This window comes from Watersipora subatra, chromosome 1 (genome assembly GCF_963576615.1).
Source record: "Watersipora subatra chromosome 1, tzWatSuba1.1, whole genome shotgun sequence".
Lineage (NCBI taxonomy): Eukaryota > Metazoa > Bryozoa > Gymnolaemata > Cheilostomatida > Watersiporidae > Watersipora > Watersipora subatra.
In genome coordinates this window covers 4,328,586-4,356,569 of record NC_088708.1, presented here as the reverse complement: position 1 = coordinate 4,356,569, position 27,984 = coordinate 4,328,586, and the positions used below count along the sequence as shown (strand labels likewise).

The following is a 27,984-nucleotide window of genomic DNA, read 5'->3' as shown; positions in this document are numbered from 1 at the left end:
GCTTAACTGTCATATAACCAGTTAGATGTTCAATATTTCCAAATGAATTGATATTGTTAACTTGTAAGCATACAATGCGCTAATTATAAATAATATATACATAAAATTTGAAAGACTAAACTGGACATATGAGCAATGGGTATTGTTCTTTCGTTTGCTGGTGAATAACTACCACATGCTATCTGTCTCGAACCAGTCAATTGAACAATGTGGAATCTCATCCGTTATCTCCTCGGCAACAAACATGTCAGCGTTTTCTAGGGCATCTATAAATACAACTCACATAGTGGTACAGACATATTCTCGGTAAATCCTGCAGAAGGAATCCTTCACATATAGATTAGAGACGGAAACTATTACAGGTTCGACAGAATTTCAATTGGCACTCACCGAAGTTTTTGGGAGACCAAAAAAAATCATCTTCCGTGTCGCACCGAATTGGCTCAACAGGTGTGCACAGCACATGCTTTAACAGCTCCGGTGTTGGCCTTTCTTTTAATGAAAGGATATCCTCATAGTCTTCTGTAATTACAAACACCATACCTGTGAGACCCACAATGATAATATATTAACCATACAGAAACAATGTTACAGAAATGATGTTAGCTCTCGCAAATGTAGACTTGCTATTTTGACAGCTATTTTCAAGGCCATTGTGATAGCTCATAAATATATGTCTAGGTAGTGTCCACAAAAGATGTAGTACAAGTACTGTACTTATAACATGATTTAACCAAAACATTACCGTATTGTGCAACTTTATTATGGTGTCACATTCTGTCATGCAAAGCTAATTATTTTGGTCTGGATTGATCGCTTGGAAAAACCTTCAAAAGTAAACGGTAGTTCGTCAAAAATTATCTAATATCAATTAGTAAGTTCCTAGGATCCATAGCGAGTCTTCCTAATGATCGTTTAACATGCACAAATTTTGTTGATTGTCTTACAAACTCTAATATATTAAAAAGCTAAAATTTCACTTTTCACAGAACATTTGGAAAAACACCAAAAACTAAGTGGTTACCGGACAACTAATCGGAGAAATCCCTACACCTTATTATAGACTAGGTGAATACCCGGCGTTGTATTTTTATTTAAAATATACACAACATTCACCATTCTAATTTTTAAACTTCATACCATGATAAGTGTTTTTTTGTGCAATTCAAATGAATTAGAAGAAAAAACAAAACAGCTGTAAAGGTTTTCAAACTGTAAGTTTTAAATTTTATAACTTGACAGAAGTGTTTCGTTGAAATAAATTAGGAGGACAAATAATAATGTAAAGGTGCCTAAATGTAAAATCATTAGCAAGTAATGGCTAAATATAGTCTGTTTTGCTATGATTACTATGAAAAATTATTTGGTATACAATCACTGGTATATGATTTTAGTTCGTTTCAGTGTTGGCATGCGAAAATTGGCATACGAAAATAGCTTAGGCTATAGACGTGCATAGAGTGGTACCTATAGAAACCCATAGTCATTATCTAACGCAATCAACTCGTGGTAAAAATCATCATCAGTAAAATAGTAACAATATGATATGTTAACCTTAGTAACTGTAGGTACCTACAATGACTTTAGTGCATTTTGTGGTTATGATCTGTGTGCCCAAGATAATATAATATTATACTGTAATGCACTACATGGAAAGTTCTTACCTTCGAGACTGACGCATAATATAAATGCTGAATCTAACTTGAATGAATTTAGTTTAATAAACACCTACTTGAAGGAAATTTTAGTATGTACTTTAGTGAACATCAAAATTTTAACAAAAATTTTATCCTTTAGCTGTTTGCGATTCCATGTTTACCATAACGGATATCGCTGAACTCGCCATGGCGAGCGATGCATATCTCTTAGTAACTTATATAATTAGTACATAAATCGCCAAATTTTATTTTCGAGAGAAATCATTTTTGATATCGTGCGGCAGAAAAAATTTGCCCTAACAAAAAAGCATCGTGTTTCTTAAAGTTGGACGAAAAATATTTTTAACAGGGGTATCATAACGCGTGGGCGCAATGCTCAAATAATACGTCATTTAGCGTGTGCATACACTATGCGGTATATGATAGTGTCTATGATCAATACGCCTTGTATAGCTCATGGTAGAGCGTAGATTTAAAACTTGCGGAGTTTTGAATTCCAAGAATTAAAGAATGCGCAATTTTAATTCCAAGATTTTAAAGGCTATAGCCGGATAGACAGATATACATCCAGACAGACGACGACAGACAACAAGCCTTGAGAAATATATATAGATATGCATAGAAGGTGAGAGATGTCAGAGTGTGTCTTGGCATTTGCTACTTGTAGGATGAAATGATGAACCGACCTGGTTCAGTAGAATGTTCCAATGGACAAAATTCAATATCATCTTCTTTTTCTGTCGGCCTCACTGGCACCTAAAATAACATGAGTGGCCAATTGTCAAACTGATGCGGCATTTCGTAACATATATGCAAAGCATATTCAAGAAAGCTATAAATCAGATGTGCTATTTATGTATATAAAACACTGCAAACACACCTTGAATGTGCAACATGAAACTGACCTTCTAAAACAACTAATAATAAATATAAAAGATAAATATCTGTCTTTATTATGATCGATGACAACATTCAATGTCCATTCTAATGCTGGCTACCTGCCTTTTACTTCAATTATCAATGAACATACCTTGGTTTTGACAGCATGTTTGGATGCAGGTGCACGTTCCCGATGGCTCGTATTCATGTTCCTCATAGTCAGACCATCAGAAGATCTAGGTGTCTTTACTGTCTTATAATTACCTATAATAATAAGAGATATTGCTCTATGATTGATAACATCAGGGCAAAGAGCACACGCAGTTAACTCAAGGATTTACATTAAAATTACCTATCAGACTTGTGCTTTTTCCTGGTCGTCCCTCATTGTGACTATTTGCATTCTCTAAGCCAACTTCAGTTGACATGCTTAGTCAATAATTCTCTGTAAGACAACAATAACCGAGACACCTGAAACAAGAGAAATATAAGAAAATCTTTTGAGAACAGCAGTAATGATCTAGTTGCCTTTAGTTGACAGGAATTTGTAGTTAGCCCTTAGTTAGGAATTGTAAGACTGGAATTTTGGCTTAAAAATATATCGTTAAATGAAATCCAATATATTTTTATGTGCAGACCAACAATAAAATTCAGTATCTGAATTGCGTCCATGTAACTCATGTTCAATCTCCAACAACTAATATTACTTGTAACATTGAAATAGTGTTTGTGAAAATGATTGAGCAGCTATTTTGTGCGTAGACATCTTCATGAAACCCAGTTTGGTTATAATATTGTCAAATATTGTTTCATATGTGACTATAATATAATTGGAGAAAAATATCAAACCTTTATAAAATGTCTCATAATGGCTTCTTGGTTAGTTTGTGAGAAGACAAAAATGGAATTGCAGATTTGTGGATATCGCATAGATATACGAAAACTGCCTTTGAAATTAAAAATTCAAGCTTTGCAGAGAGTAAAATATGCTGGCTTGATAGTTGCTGGTGAGTCATCAACTTAGTGCTTCATCAAGTTGCCAATTGAAATTGCATAGTTGGGTAAGTGACACTTAATGCATTTTTATTACCTTGGTTTAGCATCAGGAAACTTCACAGCATGATTACCTAGGCAAATTTAGGTACTGTACCTGATCAATGAATGGACTGTGAATATATTAGTAGTAGGGCTAGAATAATACTAGTAGAATACTAGCATTATACTAATATTATTATTATTAATATTATTCTAGTATTAGAGTACTAGAACAATATTAGTAGTACAGCTGATGACCCTTTGTATAACACAGTAGTGTAATCATTGTGTGTCAAGTGAACGTTAATTCGATCCCAAATCTAAAAGTCAACCGACCCGCCTAATTTGTTATCAGATAGTGAGTATCTCTACTGTAACTGGTATAAATCGGGAGTTAAATGCATTATAATTTTACATTCAAAGGTATGAGAGAGCTTCCTAATAAGTTTGTATATCTCTAAAGGTATGAAGTGAAAGCATTGAATTTTGATGCCAATTGATGATTAGTGCTATGACTGCAGAAAATCTATCAATAACAGACAAAGACTTGAATTTGATTAATCTCTTGTGAGAGGTTTCATTGATGGTAACATAAGCATAGTCAGTCGTACAGCAGAATAGCACCACAGGCATTACATAAACAAATAGGTCTAGAGAAATGAACAATCGTACTCCTTCAAGTCAACTATACCATATGCTCAAGTATTAATGACTTCTGTCTGCAATGTAGGAATTGGACATGCCACCATATTAGTTTTGAGAGCTTAAATTTTTTCCAAAGAGATATATTATGCAAAACATTATAAAAACACGACTAGATGAAGTTGTTAATAGTTTTCTACGTTCGGCAAATATAATTGTGGCTTTTGGAAAAAATGTTCCAGAATATTAAGAAAAACCGTTGCTCTCAAATCTAAGTCACCTTTGGAAAAGCCATAAAGGAATAAAACAAATATTTCAATGTATAAAGTTGTGCTAAAAATGAATGGATCTATAGTTGTAACACCAAAACCTAGCATTACTTCGGGCCACTTCGGAAGCCATAATGTGAGGAAGAAGGAGATGCCATAGTGTCAATTATTTTGCATCTACAACACAGCAGAGTAAGACATGGTGAATCTTTTGATACCAAATAACTGTAATGTGAATTTGGTTGCAAGTCAACCTTCAAGTACAGAGAGAAGTTTGATCAAATGTTTCCACCAGGTTCTTTAGCAAGAAAAGAGAAGTTGAAAGTTTGTGAATGACAATTATGTCAGAGACTGCAATGTTACTTCACTAAAAAAAAGAGCTACAGAGACTTCCTTGCCGTGTGTCAGAATTGGGTGTGGAAGCTATGGCAGCATACAGTCATGTTAATTTAGTAAAGTCTTGCAAGTTGGAAGTTGCAAAGACAGTGTTCCCTGACAAAAAGACACTGTTGATGAGCTGCAATCATGCTCCTTATCTCAGCAAACATGTACAAGGTGCACAGATGAATGAGATAATGGCCTAGTTTGGCAACTACATGCAAAAGTGAATAATGCACAATGGTATTCGTTAGCCCTAGATGAGTCAACAAGTATTTGGGATGTGGCGGCACAACTAGCCATATTTATCAGGTAAATATATTTCTGTCTTCATGATTTGTTACACAAAAATGCAATTTAGCTGTAATGTTTATGCACATGGTTGTGAATACAAAATATAAAAATGCATTAAATACAGACTGCTGCATCATATGTTAGCTGTTTGTAAAATGTTATTTCTGTTTCTAATATTTGCAAAATCCTCATTTGTAGACTTTTTAATGAAGAAAGATTTGTAGAAGAGCTGTTAACTCTTGTTGGCATCGAAGGAGACACAACAGGATCTACAATATGACATATAACACCCTTGGAAAAGTAAAGAGAAGCAGGACTGTCTTTTACGAATTGTGTTTCTGTTACCACTGATGGAGCAACAGCAATGACTAGCAAGGATTGTTAGGGAGATTAAAAACAAGTCAGCCAAAACTGCTAGCTTTCCATTGCATAATTCATCAAACACTGCTGTGTGGCAAGCTTAATGAAGATTTCCTCATGCTGATGACAGATGTAATGAAGGTGATCTCATGAGCAAATCGGCATTTTATCACAGGAAATTAGGACGGTTTCTAAGAAATACTGATGCCCAGTATGATGAGCTTCTCACCCACAACAATGTTCGTTGGCTCAGCAAAAGAAATGCTCTCACCAGAATATAGCAGTTACCAGAAGACTTGTTTGTTTCATGAAACATGTGGCTCAAGTCCTGAGATGTTTGTTAACATGCTAAAAAGTGAAGAGCGCATGGCTGATATAGCTTCCCTGGTTGGCATCTGTGGGCACCTCAACACACTCAATTTGAAACTGCGAGGGAAGGACAAATTAATAGTTGGCCTTTATTCCGCTGTGAGTCGTTTGGTTAGCAGTTATCATTATTCACAAGTGACATTCAATCAGATATGCTGCACTTTTCTTGCCTCAAGTTAATGCGGAATCAAAGGGAGAAAAATGATGTCCAACACTACACATCAACATATCAACAACCTGAGTCAGGAGTTTTCAAAGCATTTTAGTAAATTTGACAAAATAGAAAAGTTGACTCGGCTCATAAAATTGGAATAATTAACATAAGAATTGATGGGGGTTGGGAATTAGCCGTAGGTGAACTTCCTATCGACTTGTCAGTAACTGCCATGCAGATAGAACTATGTCACCTGCAAGCTACAGATAATGCCTTGACCCCCGAGTTGGCCAAGGCTGAGTTGACTTGACCCCCACCCGACCAAGGCTGTAGCAAAAGCATTGTATCCTAACATAACTCGACTAGCACTTTGGCTGTGTACAATATTCTCATCAATATATCTATGCGAGCCTGCATTTCCCAAGATGACCCTTATCAAATCTAAGCAATGATCTGTCCTCATGCAAGACTACTTTTATCAATCAATGAGATTAGCATGTACCCAGATGAAACTAGACTAAAAACCAATTTCATCCTAGTAATTAACATTTTGGTCTAAGTCCGTACTGTGTGTGCACTACATTACTGTATGTATAATACTCTAGAACACTTATATTTCGCTAGCATATAGTTTCGTGAGTAGCTCCCAGAGTAAAATTTCGAAGCAACTTAATTTCGCAGCTCTGATGAGTGCGAAAATATAGTGATGTGGAAATAAATGCAGTGGAACAAACATAATTAGATTCCTCAGGTTCAGTTCACCAATAAAAAAATTTCAATTTGCGACTAGTTTGTAATTGTGAACCGCAGGTAGAATGGTGTGGGCAAGGTCGATAATGCAATTTGATCGCTTGCTGCCATTTGTTTCTTGGACTATCAACAGGCCCGTTTTCACTGGGGCAGCTGGCCGGCTGAGCCACCCCAACTTTTTGGGAATTTTTTACGGTAAGTACAGTCCAACTAGGATAACTCGCCCTCAGATAAAATGTAACATTTCATCTCAAACACAAGGTCAACTCAAACGGATTTGTTTGGTCAGTTCCAACGCAATAATAAATTCCTTCAGATAACTTGACCTCAACATCATTTATTCGAAAAGTTATTTGCCTAACGGCCATGGACGCGGTTTTTATCGCTGTAGAATATCACTTCATTCCAAGCCATAGAGACAAACATCAACTTTTACTTAGTAGTTCTTAGGCGTCATTATTATCATCATCAGAGGCAAAATATTTTTGTTAACGACTTTTATAAAGGTTTGCAGAAGATTAAGTTTTATCAAACACCCGCTTGGCCATGTCCCATCGAAAGCGTAAAAGCCTCCGGATGAACTTAAAATAAAATCCGCAAAATTGATCTTTGTTAAAATGCTCAAAAGAAAAAAGATGTATTTTTTCTGAGCGTTTCAACTGCGGTCATGTTTTGCCTATTTTAATTTAAAAACGTCTCGTCAGTCACATCACTTAAAACAAAACAACTCTCAAAAAATTACAAGTTATTGAAGAGGTGTCAGTGGTGAATCCAAACCTTTCCAGAGCCATGCTGCTTGTGTAGTACTGCGAGTGTCAGTGCATGTGTCTTATTTTCTTTCAACACACGGTGCTCATTGCATTGATTGATGTCCCCAGCAAACTTTACTAACGCGTGTGCATTGACATCAAATTCCTATTATTATAAATCATTCTTAATGGGAAAATAATCATAATTAATTGCAAAATAATAACCTAATAAATCTTGACAGTCAAATTATTTTGTTGGTTTATATTTTAACGATGCTATAGTGGTCCTTAAAAACGTTAAAATAAATGTCGTTATAAAATTCCATTCTACAGTATCAATGAACAAAGCTATTTAGTTTCACTTTTTCGCTCGTTTGTTATGATAGTTTAGTTTCGCACATGAAACTTTCGCGAGAGGGTGACACCGCGAAAACGCGAAAGTTAGATGCCGCGAATACATAAGTGTCCTAGGGTAACATATTTTTGATGCATTTAGTGTATGTTACAAGATAGTTGTTTACCTTAGTAGTGTTAAGTGATTCAAGTGTTGACGTTGATGTAAATAATCTAAGTGGCTGGCCAGCCCTAATAATAGTAATAAGTTTTAGCCGTAAACTGATTGTCTAAGGCCATCGTCCTATACCATGCTTGAACCGTAGTCTCGTGAACTCTTGTTGTTGTTGTAATATTGGCTAATCCAGTGTTATCACAAATCTAATTGGTTAATACGTGACATAACAGTGTATATGCATTATTTATACTAATTTATGTTTTTTTCTAACAGAAGAATAAGTATTGTTTATTGCCTGTGTTCATTACCTGTGTTACTTCTGTTTTATGTGAAAATATATGTAATTATAAAACCAAAACTTTTGTGGCCCAACTGACTGCTTCATTTCCAAAGTTTGGACCGCTAACAAAAAATTTTGGCCAACTCTGCTATAGTATCATAATTGTACAAAAGGAAAACAGTTGGGTGCTAATTAGACTCCACCTAGTCTTTGTTAGACTATCACCATCTCTACCTTCAAACTTAAGCATTGCTATGCCTACACTTTCAGTTTTGTGTCTTTGTATAAAAAACCGAAAGCTTTTATTGATTGCAATTACCACTCAATTGTTTTCTTTGGGAAAATTATGACACTAAAACTAGCCTATAAACCAACTGGCAATTCCCTTTCAATGTACCAATGAAATTGTTTCTTGTAAGTTTTAGTCACAGAAACTAGACTATCCGTCAAAAACATTTTTTTTACTATGAACTAGGGTTTTTATAGATAAAAATAACTTTACCAGGTTATCAACCTATGATGACTTGAGAGAATGCAAGATTTTGTAGTTCGCGTGACATCAGCCACAAACCCTACGATAGGATTTCCTTCTATCTAAAAGGTAATTATTACACAAAACCGAAAATAATTTAAGAATAAAGCATAAAAGTATATATTCAGATCCAGTCTCTTAGTTTGCCACAGCTGAGTAAGTTTGCTATAAACATATGATGATATTAAAACAAAAGAAAAACGATCGCTAACAGGAACCGAAAAATGAACGTTAGGCCTATAGATATACCGAATGCATATTGTATGTGTATGAATAAAAATAGATCGATATAAGCATTTATGAAAAATAATCAACAAAAGAATAAAAAAAACATACAAAACAAGCGGGCAATAGAAAAAATCAGACTTCCTTACGCGAATGCGTCAAACGACTACAGGCTACACGCGCCTGGTTTACTAGCATGTAATACAAAGGCAAAGCTTTACATAATTAATTACAGCAGGTAGCCATACATTCATACCAAACAAATTCATTGACCTGCTGTTTGCTATTAAAAGCTGCAAATTAATCTTATTAGTTATAACGAGCTATCTAGGCTACAAGCTAACCGTAATTAATAGTTACTGGCCAGTTACTGTATGGCTGCGTGGTAAGCGTACGTAATTTCCAAAATTTACCGCCGCATTTTCGCTCAGCACATTCGATCCTGAGTTTGACAAAAGTTGGATCGTTGTAGTAAATAGCTCGAGGGGCGTCTACTCGGCCTTGACAATCAAATTGTTTGTGACTAGCAGTTGCGTTTGTAGAATGACCCTGAGTATAACTAGTAGAACATAGAATAATTACCGTAGGAATTATGTACCTAGCTTTTTACAACTTTCGACGACTTATATAACTGACGGCCATAGACCATGCGCATATCAAGCTTATATACACAAGTACCTATCAATAACAACACTATCGCGGTGTCCATGATAAAACAAGAAAAACATAGACAAATTAAATCACAATAATTGCAGGTTGGAAGGCTTATTCAACCCAACCAACAAAACTGCTTATGTCAATGGCCATTTGTAAACATTAAAAATTCTCAAGTTATAAAGGCACTTCAAGGGCGCATCGAACGTAAGTAAAACGCAGTCTCTGCAAAATTAATATGAACAATGAATAATAGGTTGTGTCTTTCTTTAAATTGTTATTATACATTTTACCTTGACAGAACGGATATTTCTCAATAGAATATATCATTTTCAAGAAACTAGCTTTTTTTACAACGCTAAAACGATTTCACAATAATTGCTGCAATCTCGACATGGCGCCATCTGCTATCAAATCTTGACTAACCGCCTAAAACTAATGTTTATTAAGAATTTAGGAGTTCATCTAACATTTAAGTTTATATTAAACTGGGTTGTTGTAACTTTATTACGAAGTAATTATTGTTTTCCTTTATTTACCAACATCTGAGGTAAGAACAGTTGACATGAAATAGTACCATACCTGCCAACTCTCACGCATTGGGCGTGAGACTCACGCTATCACCCCAAAGAAAAACTGAAAATGCGTGAGATTTTTGCCCCAATTTCAAAAATTTTATATATGCTATCATTGATACATCAATTGCCCCAAAACCAAATCTCACACATTGCCCCACTCGTGGGTTGGCAGGTCTGAATAGTACCTATCGTGAAACGGGATAGGATAAAATGTGTGGCGTGGAAAAACGGATGTCTTATTACTTTTAATAGCTTAGGAGGTAGTACCAATAAACACCAATGAAGTTGGGGTTACAATTTGAGGTTGCAATATTGTTTAACTTGGTACAAATATCGATTTGGTCCTTTAGCTCAAAATATTTATTATTACAACGAAAGGCTAGTTTCATACCTTTACTGTAAGTGTGTAATATACAGGTATTATGAGTGTTTTTTTCACCCGGTTGTTCACTTTGCAAGGTTTTTTATGACACAAACAGCTATGAAAACTACAAAATTGTAGTTGATTGAATATAAAGCTTTATTTAATTTCATAAAACATATTATTGATAATGGAACGTGACTTTGATGTAGGAATCCAATCGATGAATTGGAATTGATGTATGAAAAAGTTAATGCATTACAAAAATGACAAGTACAAAATACTTAGATAGCTATCGATTAAGCTCAATTGTGTGTAGTAAGCTGATAAATAACTCGGCGTTGATAACTCCAAAATTTATACTTCAACCCAGTTGACTTTTGCATTGCACTTGAAATTAAATTTAAGACCAAATTAGGTAATGGTATGGTATGCTAAAATTGGAGGTATCTGTTCTAAACAGGCTTGGCCGTGGCAACGCAATACTTTTACAGTACATTAAAACTTTCTCACGTGCAGTAAACATTTACTGCAACTGTGCTTCTACTGCAAATTGCCCTCTGCGATCTACTGCGCATTTACTTTTATGACGCAATACTTAGAACCAAGCAATGTATGCAAATGCGCAATCTTCAAGATATGAAACAGAACGTATACTGCGACTACACATTAGTATGAAGTTGATACTGTCGATCAGCTGACACTGCTAGCTTTTCAAACATATGTACAGCATAGTACGAAATTGTCAAATGCCATGTTCAGCAAACTCATGAACACGTGCTTTAACTCCCATATCATTTCGGAATAGGAGAGTCTGGCATTAGGCCTATCACCATTCTGATTGATGAAATTAGGGTTTATGTATTCTAGTTTTATTAACATTATATACATTAAAACCAGAGTAGATTTTCGTTTCAATCATATGCAACCTGCAAATTGTGATAAATTTGTTGGCTCACTCATACGCAAGTTTGAGCAGCATTCACATCTCGCTATCGTGTTGTGGTTGCAAACAAGTCAACTCAATACTTGATTCTGGGATGAGTTTTCACGAAGATCTATTGTGCATGTATGCATGGTGGACGCCTGGCCATGACATTGCAATTCTTGTAGATATTTTTTTATGTTATATCTTGCATGCTGTGTTGTTCTTTTTATTATATCATTATTAATTTGTCCATATATTATATCGCTATAACAATTAAGTCTTCGTCTATCGCTGTATTATAACCATGCCAGTGGATTAGCAATTCTGTTTATTAATAATGTTGTACGGTTTTTTACTCAGTTTCATTAGCTTTAATGGGCACGTTTTGTTGTATATAAAGGAGTACGCTCACTCAGTTGGGCAGAACAGATAGCTGTACGCTCCTCGGTTAGTGGAATTTCCTTCTGTAATAAAAACTAAACTACACGCATTCTCTTCTTTTTATGTAATAATCTAGAGCGTGCCAAGTAAAGACCGGCAAATTCCATTACACTGGTGGCAGCAGTGGAATTGCGCCGAACTCGGCAGGTACCTTCTAGAAATTTGCAAATCAAACTCCAACAGACCTTAGTAGAGGAAAACCATAATAGTATGGCAAACACCTGGGGTTACGAATCTGGCCAAGATAGCTGTACAGCTATCCCCCACATTCGTAAAAAAGCCTAAGGTTTTAAAATGAGCAAGTTCTCAATGAAGGTTTGATAACTGGCACTACGCCAACCACCCCCACCCTGTAAGTCGCTCGATACTGCCAAAAAAGGTTTAAGCACTCCAAGTCAGGCCACGATCATCTATAACGGTTCCCTCACTCGGGGAGAAGCTCAAGTCATGTCTCAAAAGAGGCAAGGAGTGTAGACTGGGACACGAACCGACTAGCTGACACCATTGGGAAACTTGTCAGATTCAGTCGAAACTTGAAACCGGCCTCCCAGTTCCGAAATGCCAGAGTATAATGGCATCGGAGACCCAGAATACTTCATTACCAGATTTAGAAAAATCGCAGCTGCAAATAGGTGGGCCGACGGGGCCAGCACACTGCACCTCAGAGAGGCTTTGAAGGAGAGGCAGAGTCCTGCGGAAGGGCAGTTGGGGTGGCGGCCATTTTTGAAGCTAATCGAGCCGATTTGGACTATCTTCCCGACAAGCCCGAACAGAGCTGAACAGTTTTAAAAAAAAGGAACTTAAACCTCCTTGCAGGAACACGCAATGGAAATTGAATGGTTAGTCCGAATAGCCTACCGGAACTGCCCGAACCATTAACAAGCAACATGGCAAAGGAGTACTTCTCAAACTCCCACGGCAAACTCAACTACAGCGGAATGTCTTAACGGTACCCACAGAGATTTTCGCGGATGCAGTACGGGCTGGAGGAGAATTTCTTCAGATCAAATCTGGAGAAAAACCGACTTTGGGCAAAGCCATCCGAACTGTGGTTGAAGAAATAGAAGACCCAGAGGCCAATACAGGACATGGTGTAGTACGCAGTGTCAAACCGGACACCTTGAATGAACTGCTATCGACAGTAAAGTAGCTGGTAAAACAGGTCAAGCAGCTGCAAAACCAGCCAACAGAGCCTCCAGAAAGTAAGCGTACCATTAGTTGGGGATGTGGAGGCACCGGACATCTCCGAAAGGAGTGGCCCAGTCAAAAAAAAAGGAGCCGGTAAACGGAAAAAGGCCGCAGCAGCACCCACTACTAGCTGCAATGAGGCCCCTGCGGAAACAAAGAAAAAACTAAGCACCGTTTCAGCCAAGGCCTCACCTGGATGAACCTATCCGAGAAAGTCAGGCTGACCCAGAACTCCCCCCCCCCAAGCAACCCCCACAGCTACCCAAAGCACGTTCCAACCACTACACCTAGAAGAGTCAGACATGAGTCCTCCCGAAGTAAGCACTATGCCTTCCTCTCAGGTACCTTGGTGCTCTGTCTCGCAGAAGACAGCCCCCGCCATCCAAAGAGATTCCCCCATACACGTTTTCTACTTGCACGAATGGAGCAGCCTCAGACAACCCCTTTCGAGCACAGGTAAACCGCTCAACCACACCTGCTGGCATGCCCACACTCTACCAGTTACTTTCTCCGGGTAAAATCGAAGGTCGAGTAGTGCACTTCTTGTTGGATACCGGATGCACCACTAACCTGCTGGGAAAACAGGTGTTCGACCGACTTCCCGAGGTGTAAGAGAATGATTGGAGGAGAGTGACACCCATGGCCTGCTTGCTGATGGGACCAGGTTACCCTTTTACGGTGTAATCCGACTCCCAATAAGGCTCTGCGAAGTGAAGACCAAAGAAGTCGTCATAAGTCAGTCAGATTAGTGAAGACAGACCAATGCTCAAGGTGTTGGTTAAGTGTCTCAACCCGAACCCCAACTTCTGACCATCTGTACGGGAACTACTGTAGGCACTTACACTGGTGTGGAAACGCCTCCTCTCATCGCCGGCGCCCCTCCCCTCAAGGGAGGCCCTGTTGTGCCGATCACCCGAGTCGAGGCCGAGCCGCGGATCCCCTAGAATCTGCAGGAACTGTACCAGGCTGGCAGACCCTCATGCCAGAACGCAGAGTAGGCTAAAAAGCTGGATACCTTGCTGACCAAGTATGGGTCAGTGTTTAGCACTGTTGATGGCGATATGGGTAAAACGTCGCTCGTGGAGCACTCCATACCCGTGAAAGACAGGACACGACCTATTCGTCAACCCCCTCACCGCCTAGGGCTGGAAAAGAAAGCGGAAGCCGAGAGACAGGTACAGGTCCTGTTGGCCAGAGGGTTAATTGAGCCGGCTGGAGGAACGTGGCGCTCACCTACTGTGTTAGGGAAGAAAAAAGATAGAAAATGGTGGTTCTGTGTGGATTACCGAAGGCTCAACGCAGTAACAGAACAAGACGCCTATCCCATTCTCCGGATAGGTGAAAGTGTGGATGTCTGGATGCCTAGGCTGGAAGCCGATATTTTAGTACCCTCGATCCCGTCAGCGGATACTGGCAGGTTCCGCTGGACGAAGATGCCAGGGAAAAATCAGCCTTCATCACTTGCTCAGGATTGTGGAAATGAAGAGTCCTTCTTTTCGGGTTGACTTCCGCCCCAGCCACCTTCCAACAGTTGATGGTGATAGTGTTAAGCCGTGGTCACACGGGCACCGAACCGAACTAAATGACGCAAAACGACGTCGTTTTCAGCTCTAAAAAGTTCGGCTAAGGACATTTCTGGCCGAAGCGAACTATTTCGGTACTGCTCGAAATTTCGTGCCGAATCCTTGCTCTTATTGGCTGGTTAAAATTCTAGAATTCTAGCGAGCACGCGTCACATTTTTTCTTACGTGCGTGTGAGTAAAGTTAAAAAAGAAATGGGACGATACTTTTATTTCGTTAAATAAACAACATGAAGCAATTTACGACAAGGTTCACCCGGACTTGTGATTGGGTTGCATAAATGTAAGATGTTGCACTTAAGTTTTGCATAAATGTAGGGGAATGGTTGTGATTTTCTTTCGTGTAGAATATAAGTAATGTGTCATATTCATCCTGATGAACTATCGTTGACTGATTTATTTATGTAAAACCACAGTACTATGATAAAGACTGTTTTTGTTTGTTATGTACTCAGCATAGAAAAACATTCATATGTTAATAAAAAAATATAATTATGTTGATGGGAAGGGTTAGCAAAATATTTGTATCGAGTGATTTATTTTGAGCAGCCGAACGATCTTCTGATAAATCTGCTGTGTAATTATGATTTATAATAGTTCCTCAAAGTTTTTTGTTTACAATAGAAATATTTAACTCAAATACATAAAAACTACTAATGAAACCGTGTCCTGCCTCTATACGTATGGTATCTAAGAAGTGAAGTTACTTCGGTGGCCGTGTGACATGTGCCACGAACCGAACCAGCCTCCGAACCGAACCGATCCTACGTCGGTTCGGTGCTCGTGTGACCACGGCTTTACACGGGCTCCACTGGCAAATGTTACTATGGTACCTGGATGATGTGATTGTTATCGCACCTGATTTTGACCCCCACCTCCAGCGGCTGGAAAAAGTGTTCCTGCGGCTACGGCAAACCGGACACAAGCTCAAACCAACAAAATGCGAACTGCTACAGTCCGAAGTGTGGTACTTGGGCCACATAGTAAGTAGCAAAGGGGTTGCCACAGACCCAGCCAAAATGGAGGTGGTGGAGCAGTGACCTGTTCCGCGTGGAGTCCGGGAACTGCAAGGGTTCTTAGGTACTGCCGAGTACTACCGACAGTACATCCCTAGATTTGCCACCATTGCAAACTCCTTCCACCGGCTAGTGGGGAAGGAATAGCCCTGGCAATGGGCAGGGGAAGAGCAGGCAGTGTTTGACACCCTGCGCCACAGCCTCACCACAGCACCGATGCTAGGGGATCCGGATCTCAGGAATACCTATATCCTGGACACGGATGCCAGCGAGTGCGGCATGTGAGCTGTGCTGTCACAGCAGTATCGCGACCAGGAACAAGTGATTGCTTACTATAGCAAAACACTCACCCCATCGGAGCGAAATTATTGCATGACACGCAGAGAGTTGTTGGCAGTGGTCAAAGCGGTAAAACACTTTCGCCCATACTTATACGGACAGGAGTTTTGGCTTCACACGGACCATGCCTCCCTGCGATGGCTCTTCCCGCAGGAAGGAGCCCTCCGCCAGTTGGCGCATTGGCTAGAGGTGCTAGCCGACTTCAAGTACAAGCTGGAGCAATGCGCAAGATTAAAGCTTGGCAACGCCGATGGCTTAAGCAGACAGACCTGCGAAGTCTGTCGACAGTGTGCCCAAATAGAGTACCGCGATGGGGGTCCAACTCGGCTGGAGTTGGACCAAGAAGACCAGGATGAGGCGAGGGTGATCGGGAGAAACCATTTTCTGTCAGGGATTGCCAAGCCCAAGCGTGAGGCTGCCGGTTTACGGGTGCAGCTCCGTAAACCGTGCGATTATGGCAAAGCCATACCCCGTGCGACCCTTGTTTCCACTGAAACAGCCAAGGTCAACCCGAGACCGGTCGAGGCCATCCTGGGATCCCCTGACATTGAGCGGGGGATGACCCGAGGCACTACTAGTCGCCACCAGGAACCACGACAGAGCTGGGCAGAGATCGCCAAGCCTGCGCCGGAGACGACTGGCCGTACGGGTCGGCATCCTGCCACCATGGGGGCACAGGCCGGCTCAAGGTCGATCGAAGCCACTCTGGGACCCGAGGCATCGGGTCAGCGAACTAACCAATTGGCTCGGCTGCAGAGCGAGGGCAAACAAAAGTGCCGTAGCCATAATGTACCAAGCACTTTGGAGCCACACCGAAGTGCCTTCGGAACAGTTGGAGTTAGGGAGCCAGGCGCTCGGGGTCTTGCATCGCAGAAGGGAATCCCTGAGAATCAGGCAAGACGGCGTGCTGGAAACCAGTGTGGCCACTCATGGTCTTAGCCGGTGGTGTGCCGCGTGCCCAGTGGTTATGAGGGAGCCAGTTATCTGACAGACACACGTCATGATCCACTTCGGGGTTGAGAGGACGGTAAGCCGCCTACAGCTTACTTGGTACTGGCCCGGACTGACAGCCGCTGTCCGCAGGTTAGTATGAAGCTGTGAGGTACCAGGTTGCCAAGCACAGAGGGACTAAGCCTGCAGGAAGCTGGCAGCGGTTATACGCTAGCCGATCCTGGTACAAGGTCGCCATTGACCTGGTAAGCCCCCTCCCCACTACCCTGAGGGGCAATAAGTGGATCTTATTGTTCTCGGACCACTTTACCCTTTGGCAGGATGACATTGCCATTCCGGAGGCCACGACTCCAGTGGTGGCCAGTGCCCTCAAATAAAGAGTGTTCTGCTACCTGGGGCTTCCAGAGCAAATCCATACAGGCCAAGGCGCTCGATTTGAGAGCCAACTGATGGAGGAGCTCTGCCAGCTCTGGAAGGTGAGCAAGACACGGACTACCTTTTTACCATCCCTAGGCCAATGGGATCGTAGAGAGGAGCAATCGAGGCCTGGGCGACTCTCTGAGGGCCATGTTGTTGGAAGGAAACAAGGAGGAATGTGATGTGCCCCTGCCACAGCTCTTGCGAGCGTATCGAGGCCCCCCACACCGTGACAGGCGAGACGGCCAACTTCATGATGTTCGGCAAGAAGGGAAGAATGGAAGAAGCGCATGAGGCTTTCAGGGAGGTGCAGATGGAGACTAGGCAAGCAGACCAAGAAGAGTGGGAGTGTATGTATAGATGAGTGTATATACACACACATGTATATATACACACAACCAGACACACATACACACATACATGTGTGTGGAGGCGTGTATATACATGTGTGTGTATATACATACACTCATCTATATTCAGATATATATTTCTCAAAGTATGTCTTCTGTATGTGGATATGTTGGTACGTATTCTGACTATAGGTCTTAAAATCTTGAGATAAAGATTCCGTACCGAAGAAGATTTAATCTCAGACCCTGCCGTCTACCAGACCGACGCATGATCCACTAGACCACAGAAATTGAATTGCTACCTTGCCAATATAAGTCAGCATATGCGAGCAAATACTCAACAAATTTGCGTGCGACGCGGCTCATAGCATAATGTCACGAGAAGCTGTTCGCTCACATTATTAAACGTACTGGCTGATAGCGCGCAGGCTAATAACGAGCAACTCTCACTACTTCTCATTGTTTATAAGACAAAACACTTTTCTCATGACATGTAGTTTAAAAGTTAGAATGGCAAATGTTGTTAAATACAAATCAATTCTATGTCCAAAGACTTCTATTACCCAGGAAGTGCCGGGTAGCACAGCTAGTATGTGTATATATATGTGTGTGTGTGTCTGTATAGATGCATAAATAAAAATGTTTACTAGAATTTCCCCTGACATACAGCCCACGATCAAAGTGATAATGGAGAAAAGAAAGGGTACTGCCGGTTGTTGAAAAAGTAGTTGTCAGCAGGAATTGACAGAGTATAAGTGTAAATAAGAGTTGTTCGAGATGATATAAAATAAATTTGAGGGAGTACGACTCCAAAAAAGTGCAACGAACAATTTATCTTGGAGATAAATTTGGGTTGAAACCAGGTATATGAGTAATTGGTTAATTGTTGATATTACAGTTGTATGTGGTAGTGTAATATAAATAGATATATAAAGGTGAAAAAGTTCTATTTTAGAAGTGTAAGTATAGAAAAATGTTAGGAATGTTGTGAATGAAAAGTATATGGGGAATGTAAAGTTGTATATAAAGTAATAGAACTGGAATAATGGTATATGATATAGAATAATGTTGTAAATAGATTTATATGTAGGCCCTATATAAGTACATGTAAAGTATTTTGTATACGAACTAATAACAAAGGAAATATATAATAGAAATATAGAAAAGAAGACATATAAAGTGTTTTGAAAAAGTTCATATAGAAAATAATAGAAATAGTTTTGTTAGATAAGTGCAGTGTTCTATTAAAGGTCGCGCAGTCTAGTCTCCTCTCTTTTACGTTGTAGGATTTGGTCATTGATAGCTAGTCAAGTGATGCGTTCTCTAGCAAAGTTGTTAACAAGTAAGTCATTAATGTTTCGAACTCGAGAGAGGGAAGAATATAGTTCATATTGAAAAAAGTTCGTTTCCTGTTACAACGGTAAAATATTGAGAGTTGGTTTGTATGAGCCGATGAATAGTAGCTTTAAGATCTTGAAATTGGATTTTACTGAACGTGTGCAAATTTTTCAGTTTCCCTAATAATAGGGAAAAGTATAGCTCAGTAAAATCTAATCTCAAAATCTTAAAGTTACTATTCTCAATATTTTACCGTTGTAACAGGAAACGAACTTTTTTCCAATATTAACTATTATATACCCTTCCGAGAGAGAGAGAGCAACAAACGATATTTCAGCGGTAATTTCGGCCATAGACTGGTGAAATGGTGCACTTTTTTCTCGTGAAATGCGCACGGCTTTATGGTTCTACTATCTGTCGCACGACTTTATGGGCGTTTTGTTGGCCGGTCTTAATTTAAAAAAAAGAAGTCTTGTCAGGTTTTAATGGCGATTTTAGGCCAAATTAATCTTTCTGTATGTTATGTATTATCCGATCAGATGGGTAAGTTTTAGGATATTGTTGAAACTTTTCAAAGACTTGGTAGCATATTTAAATAAGTGTATCGGTGTTTTGTATCATTATTATACATAAACGACTCCACAGAAGAATGATTAAATTTTTTTGATGGGGTTTTGGTACAAGAGTTTGGGTACGGCCCTCGATGGATACTTTTTGGGAGTTGTGTGCACATATGCATTTATCACTATATATCACTCGCTTCGCTCGTGTTTGGTCATGGGATTATTAGTGTTCAAATAGGTCAACTTATACTTACCTTAAATTATAATTTTTTCTGCTGGTGTCATGACGGCGGGTTTTGCACTCATCATGTGACTGTCTAAATTGTGTGCTATAGTAAGTGTACTCCTCCATAAACACTTGGAAGAGTGAACTTCCATGATGAATGTAGTTTGTTTGTATCATAGATATATAAACCTAGAGTGGCCAATAATAGCTATTCCCACCGGTTGCCTTGTCAGATTAAATAGCATGACGTAACGTCATTGTATTGTACCTCATGCTTGACTGCACTGTTGTTAACAATGGAGCTAATGAAGAGAAGGTGACAAAATCACATTTATTTTCACATAAAAACCTTCTTGGATACATAATCCAGTAAACTAAAGCAATTCTGTGATAATATCTGACAACCACCATAGATGAAAACTATAAAAGCTATGAATTGTTGCACACAAATCCTGAGCCATCAGGGCTTTATCCCCATTCTCTCTTTTCCCCTTCTCCAAAAAAGAAGTGAGAAGGGAAAAAAGAGAAGGGGGAAAGGAAAGGGGGGACAAATAGCCCACCCACTCAAAGAGCCAGACACTGGCTAGGTAAATAGACTAGTATCGTGCTGAACTAAACATGACTAAATATAATGAGTATGCATGTATGTCTTAAGTAAAAAATGAGACAGAATGATTATTTTACAGCTGACTATGTAGCTGGCTAGGTCACCAAAGCTGAAGTGTAATGATTGTATCACTAGCATCGTGGATGTTACCAACAATGATGTAAACCAAACAACGAATTGTCGCGGTGGCTTGACTTTGTCTTCGCCTGTGGTGATTGAGGTTTGCAACCACAGTGAGAAAGCGACGAGAGTGTTGCTTAGTAGTGCTGGATTGGTGAAAAACTCTCCCATGCTAGCACAAATTGCCACCATGGAAAAGTTGCTGAGATTCAACATCATGCCATTGTTTAAGTGTAATCATCAAGCTAGTAGCCTAGCTCGTGAGATAGCAAAGAGATATATTTCTATTAGGGCGCATTATAAAGCTAAAAATAGAGCTGGCACGAGTAGCTCGTCTGGTCTGGACTCACCGGGTCAGAGGTGCCAGGGTCGGGCCACTCGACCCTCGGGTCTTCCTATACAAAAACACGGGTAGGTTTATGGCTAAACAACAGCGGTTGTACATATATCGCTTTTTAAGTGTGATTGAAATGGAGTCGCATACAGTCCCAGCGCGGAGGGACCAGGTGAAATAAAACAAGGTGAGTCAAGACTACATTTTTACGTCTGCAATAATAGTCTTTGGACTATAGGTTTCACAACGTTTTCAGCAAGAAATAATCAACATGTCGGTGGTCTGGGAGTTCATGAAGAAGCCAGTCACGAAAGGAAAATACCAAGTTATTTGTACAATATGCAAAAGCAAGTTAAAGGTTGACTTGCAACAAAATTCACATTACAGTTATTTGGTATCATAAGATTCACCATGTCTTACTCTGTTGTGTTGTAGGTGTGGAATATATGGGAATGTGATTACAAGCTCTTGAAAGCTAAAGAAAACGAACAGTTAATCGCAGGCACACGAGACCGCCGTAGTTTGGATTCGCTTTCCAAAACGGCTCAAATGGGACATAGTTGTTACAGGATGGTTTTTGTTTACACTTTCATGCAACCTCGTTCATCAAAATATTTTCACAAATATACTTCACGCATTCAATAAAACCATGTCTATTGTTCTTACGCGTCTGTTTTATCGTCATTGTAATGCTGTCACTTTTAGCACTGATATCTTATAAATTACCATAAAAAATCGTTAAACTTTGTAACCTTAGCTCGAAGGAGTACATATCATTGTCTGATAATCATGACGAGCCTGTTGGTCACCTGTGATAATCGAAAAGTGCTGCAAAAATTATTTTCGAAGTATTGGGTCCCGTGATCAGATTACGACTTGACAATTGAATAATGCCGAAACAAAACTGTAAAGTAGCAAGCATCTATATTTGATACGGGGTATTCGGTAAAACCTGAAGTGTTTGTCATAAACTAGTGCTACGATAAGTTTTATATTGAGCTTTTTATTGGCTTTTCAATTCACGTGAGAACATCACGTGACAAGACGATAACCAATCTGTAATGACTACGTCTGAGAAATAAACAGATTCCAATCTATGGCGGCTTTTCGTTTTTGAGCTTTTAAGAGCTTGTAATCACATTTCCACGTATTTGGTACCTACAACACAACAGAGTAAGATATGGTGAATCTTTTGATACCAAATAACTGTAATGTGAATTTTGTTGCAAGTCAACCTTTAAGCTACAAAGAAGGGTCCACCTCAATACTATTGAGGCATTTACAATGAGGGCATCCTGAGGAACTTAAAAGCGCGTCTAAGAACCTTCAATCCAGCAAATTTATTTTATTTTCAGTTTCTTTCACTAATACCAGAGGTTTTAGGGAAGTGATGGATTTTTGCTTTCCACTATGCTGGGTTACCTATTTCTATATTTGTAAAGTATTTCTTAACTAATCTTTTGTTGATTATAATAGCAGTTGAAAATAAAATATGTAATAAAAAAACTAGCCAAATCATGCCATTAATCTATCACCCATTAAACCATAACTGTCACGAACAACTTTTATCGTATTTTCTAAGTAAATCAGACACGCTGATTCCGATTTTGTACTCAAAATAAAGATCAGTCCACTAACCTTCAAAGTCATTTAGGCTTTTTTAAAGCGTTTCAATATCCGTTTCAAAAACAACACAATCGGCATTACAATCTCCGCCCATAAAGATGTGACGAAACCTAGCTTTTTCAGAAACGGAAGTTGGGAATGTTTAGTCCGATTTAGAATAATAGAGATGGGTGTCTTAAAACCCATTATTATCTAAATCCAGCCTGTAAAATATTTTCAGTTTTTTATGAAAGGGATATAAACTATTTAAAATTGCTCGCAGCTTGTTACATGACGTTTAAATGGGCTGGACGCCGAGAAAAATGAGCTCAAAAAGCGCGGTTTTATCACGAGCTAGCGTTGTTATTGCGCTTTTTAAGTATGCAATGCTAAATAGCTTATCTACCTTTCAGAAAAGACTGATATTATTTTTAAGGCTGAATTTAGATATTAATGGATTTTAAAACACCCATCTCTATTATTCTAAATCGGTCTAAACATCCCTATGTAACTTCTGTTCCTAAAAAGCTAGGTTACGTCAAGTATTTATGGGCGGAGCTTGTTATGCCGATCGTGTTGTTTTCGAGACCGATATTAAAACGCTATAAAAAGTTCTTCATTACTCTGAAAGTTAGTGGCCTAATCTTTATTTTGATTACAAAATCGGAATCAGCATGTCTGATTTACCTAGTAAATATGATAAAAGTTGTTCGTGGCAGTTATGGTTTAAATAGCATTGATCCACCAATGTCTAGCCATAAATTGTAGATTGCATCTATAAAACAAGCCACAAAATATAATGATTGGTGTGATAATGGTTTCTTTTATTTTAGTTTATTGATGTCACAACATTAGGCTGTAATAGAACTATCTCTTAACCTTAAATTAATAAAAAATCGCGTGTGCTGACCCGGTCCGACCCGATATTGGCCCTCATTGCTGACCCTGAGTCTGGTCCGACCCTGCATTCCTTGGTCTCGTTCCAGCTCTAGCTAAGAAAGCCATTGATTCCATTTCCCTGATCAGATCAAAACTTCACAGGCTCATCATATTTAGTCATGTTTAGTTCAACATGATATTAGTCTTTTACCTAGCCAGGGTCTGGCTCTGGTCTGGCAGAGTGAGTGGGCTATTTGCCCCCTCTCCTTTCCCCCTTCTCTCTTTTTCCCTTCTCACTTCTTCTTTGGAGAAGGGAAAAGAGAGAATGGGGATAGGAGAGGCTGGCAAATAAAGCCCTGATGGCTCATGATTTGTGTGCAACATTTCATAGCTTTTATACTTTTAATCTATGCTGGTTATCAGATATTATCACAGAATTGCTTTAGTTTACTGGATTATGCATACAAGAAGGTTTTTATGTGAAAATAATAGTGATTTTGTCACCTTCTCTCCATTAGCTCCATTGTTAACAACAGTGCAGTCAAGCGTGAGGTACAATACACCTTGACGTTACGTCGTGCTATTTAAGTCTGACAGGCTTTTTCCCTATTGGCCAATCTAGGTTTATATATCTATGGTTTGTATTTAGTATCTTTCCTGAGCATATTATCTATCAGTACTTGTCTTTTTGTAGGCTTTAGTCATGGCTGTATCACCAGTATTGAAAACCTCTATCTGTAAATCCAACATCAGCACATCCACCAGCCTCCGTTTCTATGTCAGAAGAGAGCTGAATGTTGTGGGAGATGTCAACCTTGTATGTTCTTGTATCCTTGTGCAATCACATTCTCTGACTGCTCACATTCTTCAACCTTGTATGTTCTTGTATCCTTGTGTAATCACACTCTCTGACTGCTCATATTCTTCAGCCTTGTATGTTCTTGTATCCTTGTGTAATCACACTCTCTGACTGCTCACATTCTTCAACCTTGTATGTTCTTGTATCCTTGTACAATCACACTCTCTGACTGCTCACATTCTTCAGCCTTGTATGTTCTTGTATCCTTGTGCAATCACACTCTCTGACTGCTCACATTCTTCAAGTTTTAGGATTCATTCTGTCGATTGTAAATCGATTGTGCACTCGGATCTGATGTAGTTTACTATATAATTTGCATGAATTAAATGTATAAATTATTTCAACTATATTTCTTGGAATGGTTAATTATGCTGCATCTAGCAAAGTTTGCTGATAGTTGATTTTCTAATAGCGTAATTAAATGTAATCATCATTTGTAGGTTTATGGCATTCAGCATCTATGTAAGATGGCCTCAAGTCATACAACCACCTTATTAACTTGTTGTCAAACTCTTTTAACTTTCATCGTTATAACAAAAACTTCTGCTAACATCAACATTAGTTAAACTGTAATAACCCATTCCCACTAATAACTCGGACACCTTCTAACCCAGGCAACTTTTGCTAGGTGCTTGCTACCTTGTCTATTGGCTTCCAGTTCTTTATTGTTGCTCATTAAAACATGTCAATTCAAAGAAAATTTTCCTTCTCATCGAATGCTTGTAGACAAGACTGTCTCTTTACAACGCTTTCAAGTTACTATGTGACCAAGAACTCATCTACCAGGAGCTCATGTCAGATCTGTCCATCAGCTCCTTTTGTAGAACTGGAGTTGTCGACACTTCAGGTACAGTTCTGTCCAACTAGGATAGATGATGCGCAGCCAATCAACTCTCATCTGTAATTTTCCTTCAGCAGACTTTGTTTACTGAATTTACTTAACATGTTAGCTTTGAGTAGTCATCCAAGAAAACTTACTGAAAATTGGTAGAGCCCATGCTAAATCTGCTGTTACATATTAGGTGTGATGAGCCTACAGTAGCCATGTAATATCAAGTATGGGATATTGCTACTTGCAGTGATTTTGGAAGCTGATTCTGATTGTCATATAATGGAAGAGCACCTGCAAAATATGACACTGACGACGGGTGATGTAGTCGCTATTGGCCAGTATTTATCAGCGTTAACCATGAAGACGTACGCTGCCAACACACATATTCACAAGATGCTTCAGTCCAAGTTTTAGTGAGTCTCATATATCTATATATTCTATATATTCCGTACTTGAGGTATAGCACTCATGCTTTCAGCTTTACATTTTAGCTTTACATTTTAGCTTTAGCTTTGAATTAATTTGCTTCTAATTAACTTAACTACAAGAAAAATGTCACATGAAATAAATGTTTTTGCTGTCAATAAGCCATCATCTTGCAGTGGAGGAACACAAAGGGAGACAATCGTAAGGCGAGTCTTTGAGGAACCATTAAGGAGGGCTCAGACTATCATTGGCTCCGAAATCAAAGGATTTGGTGACAAAGAGTTTCTACAAAAAATGGACACGCTATCGGCCAAATTTGTTGGGCTATCCAAGTCTGTGGTACATGGCAACTTTACAGCTAATAACATTGTTCTTAAAGACTCGGGCTGCGGTGGCAGAATCCTAGTAAGTGCTTGACCCGCTTATTTGAAGTATATAAGTTGGTCTGAGTACATAGGTTGGTCCGCACTTAGTCACTTATCTCAAGTACATAAGTTGGTCTGCACTTAGTCACTTATCTCAAGTACATAGGTTGGTCCGCACTTAGTCACTTATCTCAAGTACATAGGTTGGTCCGCACTTAGTCACTTATCTCAAGTACATAGGTTGGTCTGCACTTAGTCACTTATCTCAAGTACATAGGTTGGTCTGCACTTAGTCACTTATCTCAAGTACATAGGTTGGTCTGCACATAGTCACTTATCTCAAGTACATAGGTTGGTTTGCACTTAGTCACTTATCTCAAGTACATAGGTTGGTCTGCACATAGTCACTTATCTCAAGTACATAGGTTGGTCTGCACTTAGTCACTTATCTCAAGTACATAGGTTGGTCTGCACTTAGTCACTTATCTCAAGTACATAGGTTGGTCCGCACTTAATTATGTCTGGATATCGTCTTTTTTAGGTATTTTTAGCAAATTTACATCATGCATAGCGCAAGACTATGAATTGTACAATAGTCTTGTACACAAATGCCATCATATACACAAGCTACAAACTACCGTACAAACCTGCTTTTACTGGTGGTCATAGACAGTTTGGGCTATCGTGTGTCATCTTCATGGAATTCCTTGCTAATTTAGCTAAAGAAAATTGATAGTTGATGGTTTTTAGGGCTGCTTCGAAGCCGTACTCGCTGGAATAGATTTGTTCTGATTTCTTTGCTTAGACAACTCTGTTTTTTTCATTAAAAATCTACTCTGTTAAATCAGGCTCTGCGTCTCGAATAGCCATTCTACTGCGCATATGGACTCTCATCGCACCCTACTTTTTCTATTATCTTGTTATGTTATGATTTAATGTAAATAAAACGAACAAACAAACATGCACATATATAACCGACAAATGTAACAAACAAGTACATAAGCATAACAAATGTATTTACAAATACAAATATAACACACACATTTACAAAGTGAATAAGCACATAGAAAAGCATAAAAAACTCAATTGCAATGTTAACAGATACAGATACAGACACAAATAACATGTGCTCATTCTTACTCAACAGACATTTACTCTCGTAAGAATCATGCGTTTGCATAGCGCAGAGCGCGCTGCGTATAGCGCACTGCACATATCGCACTGCACATATCGCACTGCACATATCGTCAATATCGTCACATTGCAGTCAATATGGCTGACATATATTTCATATTGCTGTGTATTTTATCATCAAGCTCAAGTATATCTCCATCAATGAGAGTAGATTCACAGCAAAATCCCTGATTGTGTCACCAATGCTTTACCTGACTATGTCGTTATTAGCCATTTTGAGACCTCACTCTTGTATTCAGTTGAAACTCGGTCATACTCTAGGAAGTCTTCAATGTTTCTGCTCTACAGCGCTGGAGGCTATAGAAATTTTTTCATGTGACTATGCAGCTTACATCCTTTTCCACATTGTTTGTTTTGAAAAGAAAAATTGTATTTTTTAGGCCTTCGGCTCAGAGCTGAGTCATCTTGGCAATCCGATATATGACGTCGGCACCATCGTTGGAGACATGTTTGTCTGGTACTACATCCATGAGATGAGTGATAAGCCTATGAAGGAGAGGGACAACTTCTGCTCAACAATTCGCGAGTGCATCATTCAGTTCCTTTCAACATATATTGACAGATTTTTTTTATTGGTTGAAGAAGATGCAAGTTTGGCCAACATCAAGCGTCTTGCGGCAGGATATGCTGGCGTTTCTGTACTCTTCAGGTGTGTGGCATACTCATCACATCAAATACATCAGCATGCATAGCTGGCAAATCAAACCTCTATGATGTTCCCTTCTATTCATATAATGTCATTATATTG

The 27,984-nt window shown here is 39.2% G+C and overlaps 2 protein-coding genes across 6 annotated transcripts in view; one reads left to right on the top strand and one right to left on the bottom strand.

Annotated features, from left to right (window-relative positions):
* Positions 1 to 127: 127 nt before the first annotated feature.
* LOC137394271 (uncharacterized) lies at positions 128 to 10,342 on the bottom strand. 3 transcript variants are annotated; one of them, XM_068082271.1, is made up of 6 exons: positions 10,322 to 10,342; positions 2,890 to 3,008; positions 2,689 to 2,801; positions 2,345 to 2,414; positions 391 to 522; positions 128 to 266 (listed from the first exon to the last, which is right to left on the bottom strand). In XM_068082271.1, exons 2-6 carry the CDS (start codon positions 2,963 to 2,965, stop codon positions 169 to 171), a joined length of 489 nt encoding a protein of 162 aa, XP_067938372.1. In that variant the 5' UTR covers positions 2,966 to 3,008; positions 10,322 to 10,342; the 3' UTR covers positions 128 to 168. The 3 variants fall into 3 exon arrangements, with proteins under 3 accessions (XP_067938372.1, XP_067937340.1, XP_067938030.1); XM_068081239.1 differs by lacking the exon at positions 10,322 to 10,342 and adding an exon at positions 9,430 to 9,518; XM_068081929.1 differs by lacking the exon at positions 10,322 to 10,342 and adding an exon at positions 9,481 to 9,499.
* LOC137392106 (uncharacterized) overlaps positions 9,834 to 27,984 on the top strand; it is a 19,276-nt gene continuing 1,125 nt past the window's right edge. Inside the window, exons 1-7 of one of the 3 annotated variants that reach the window (XM_068079571.1) lie at positions 9,866 to 9,946; positions 19,175 to 19,230; positions 24,255 to 24,377; positions 25,146 to 25,266; positions 25,499 to 25,664; positions 25,854 to 26,082; positions 27,617 to 27,885. In XM_068079571.1, the coding sequence (XP_067935672.1) occupies positions 24,264 to 24,377; positions 25,146 to 25,266; positions 25,499 to 25,664; positions 25,854 to 26,082; positions 27,617 to 27,885 (899 nt within the window). In that variant the 5' untranslated portion in view covers positions 9,866 to 9,946; positions 19,175 to 19,230; positions 24,255 to 24,263. Of the gene's footprint in view, positions 9,947 to 19,174; positions 19,231 to 24,254; positions 24,378 to 24,859; positions 24,882 to 25,145; positions 25,267 to 25,498; positions 25,665 to 25,853; positions 26,083 to 27,616; positions 27,886 to 27,984 lie in introns of those variants that run through there. The other 2 variants (XM_068079008.1, XM_068080363.1) reach the window with 2 other exon arrangements.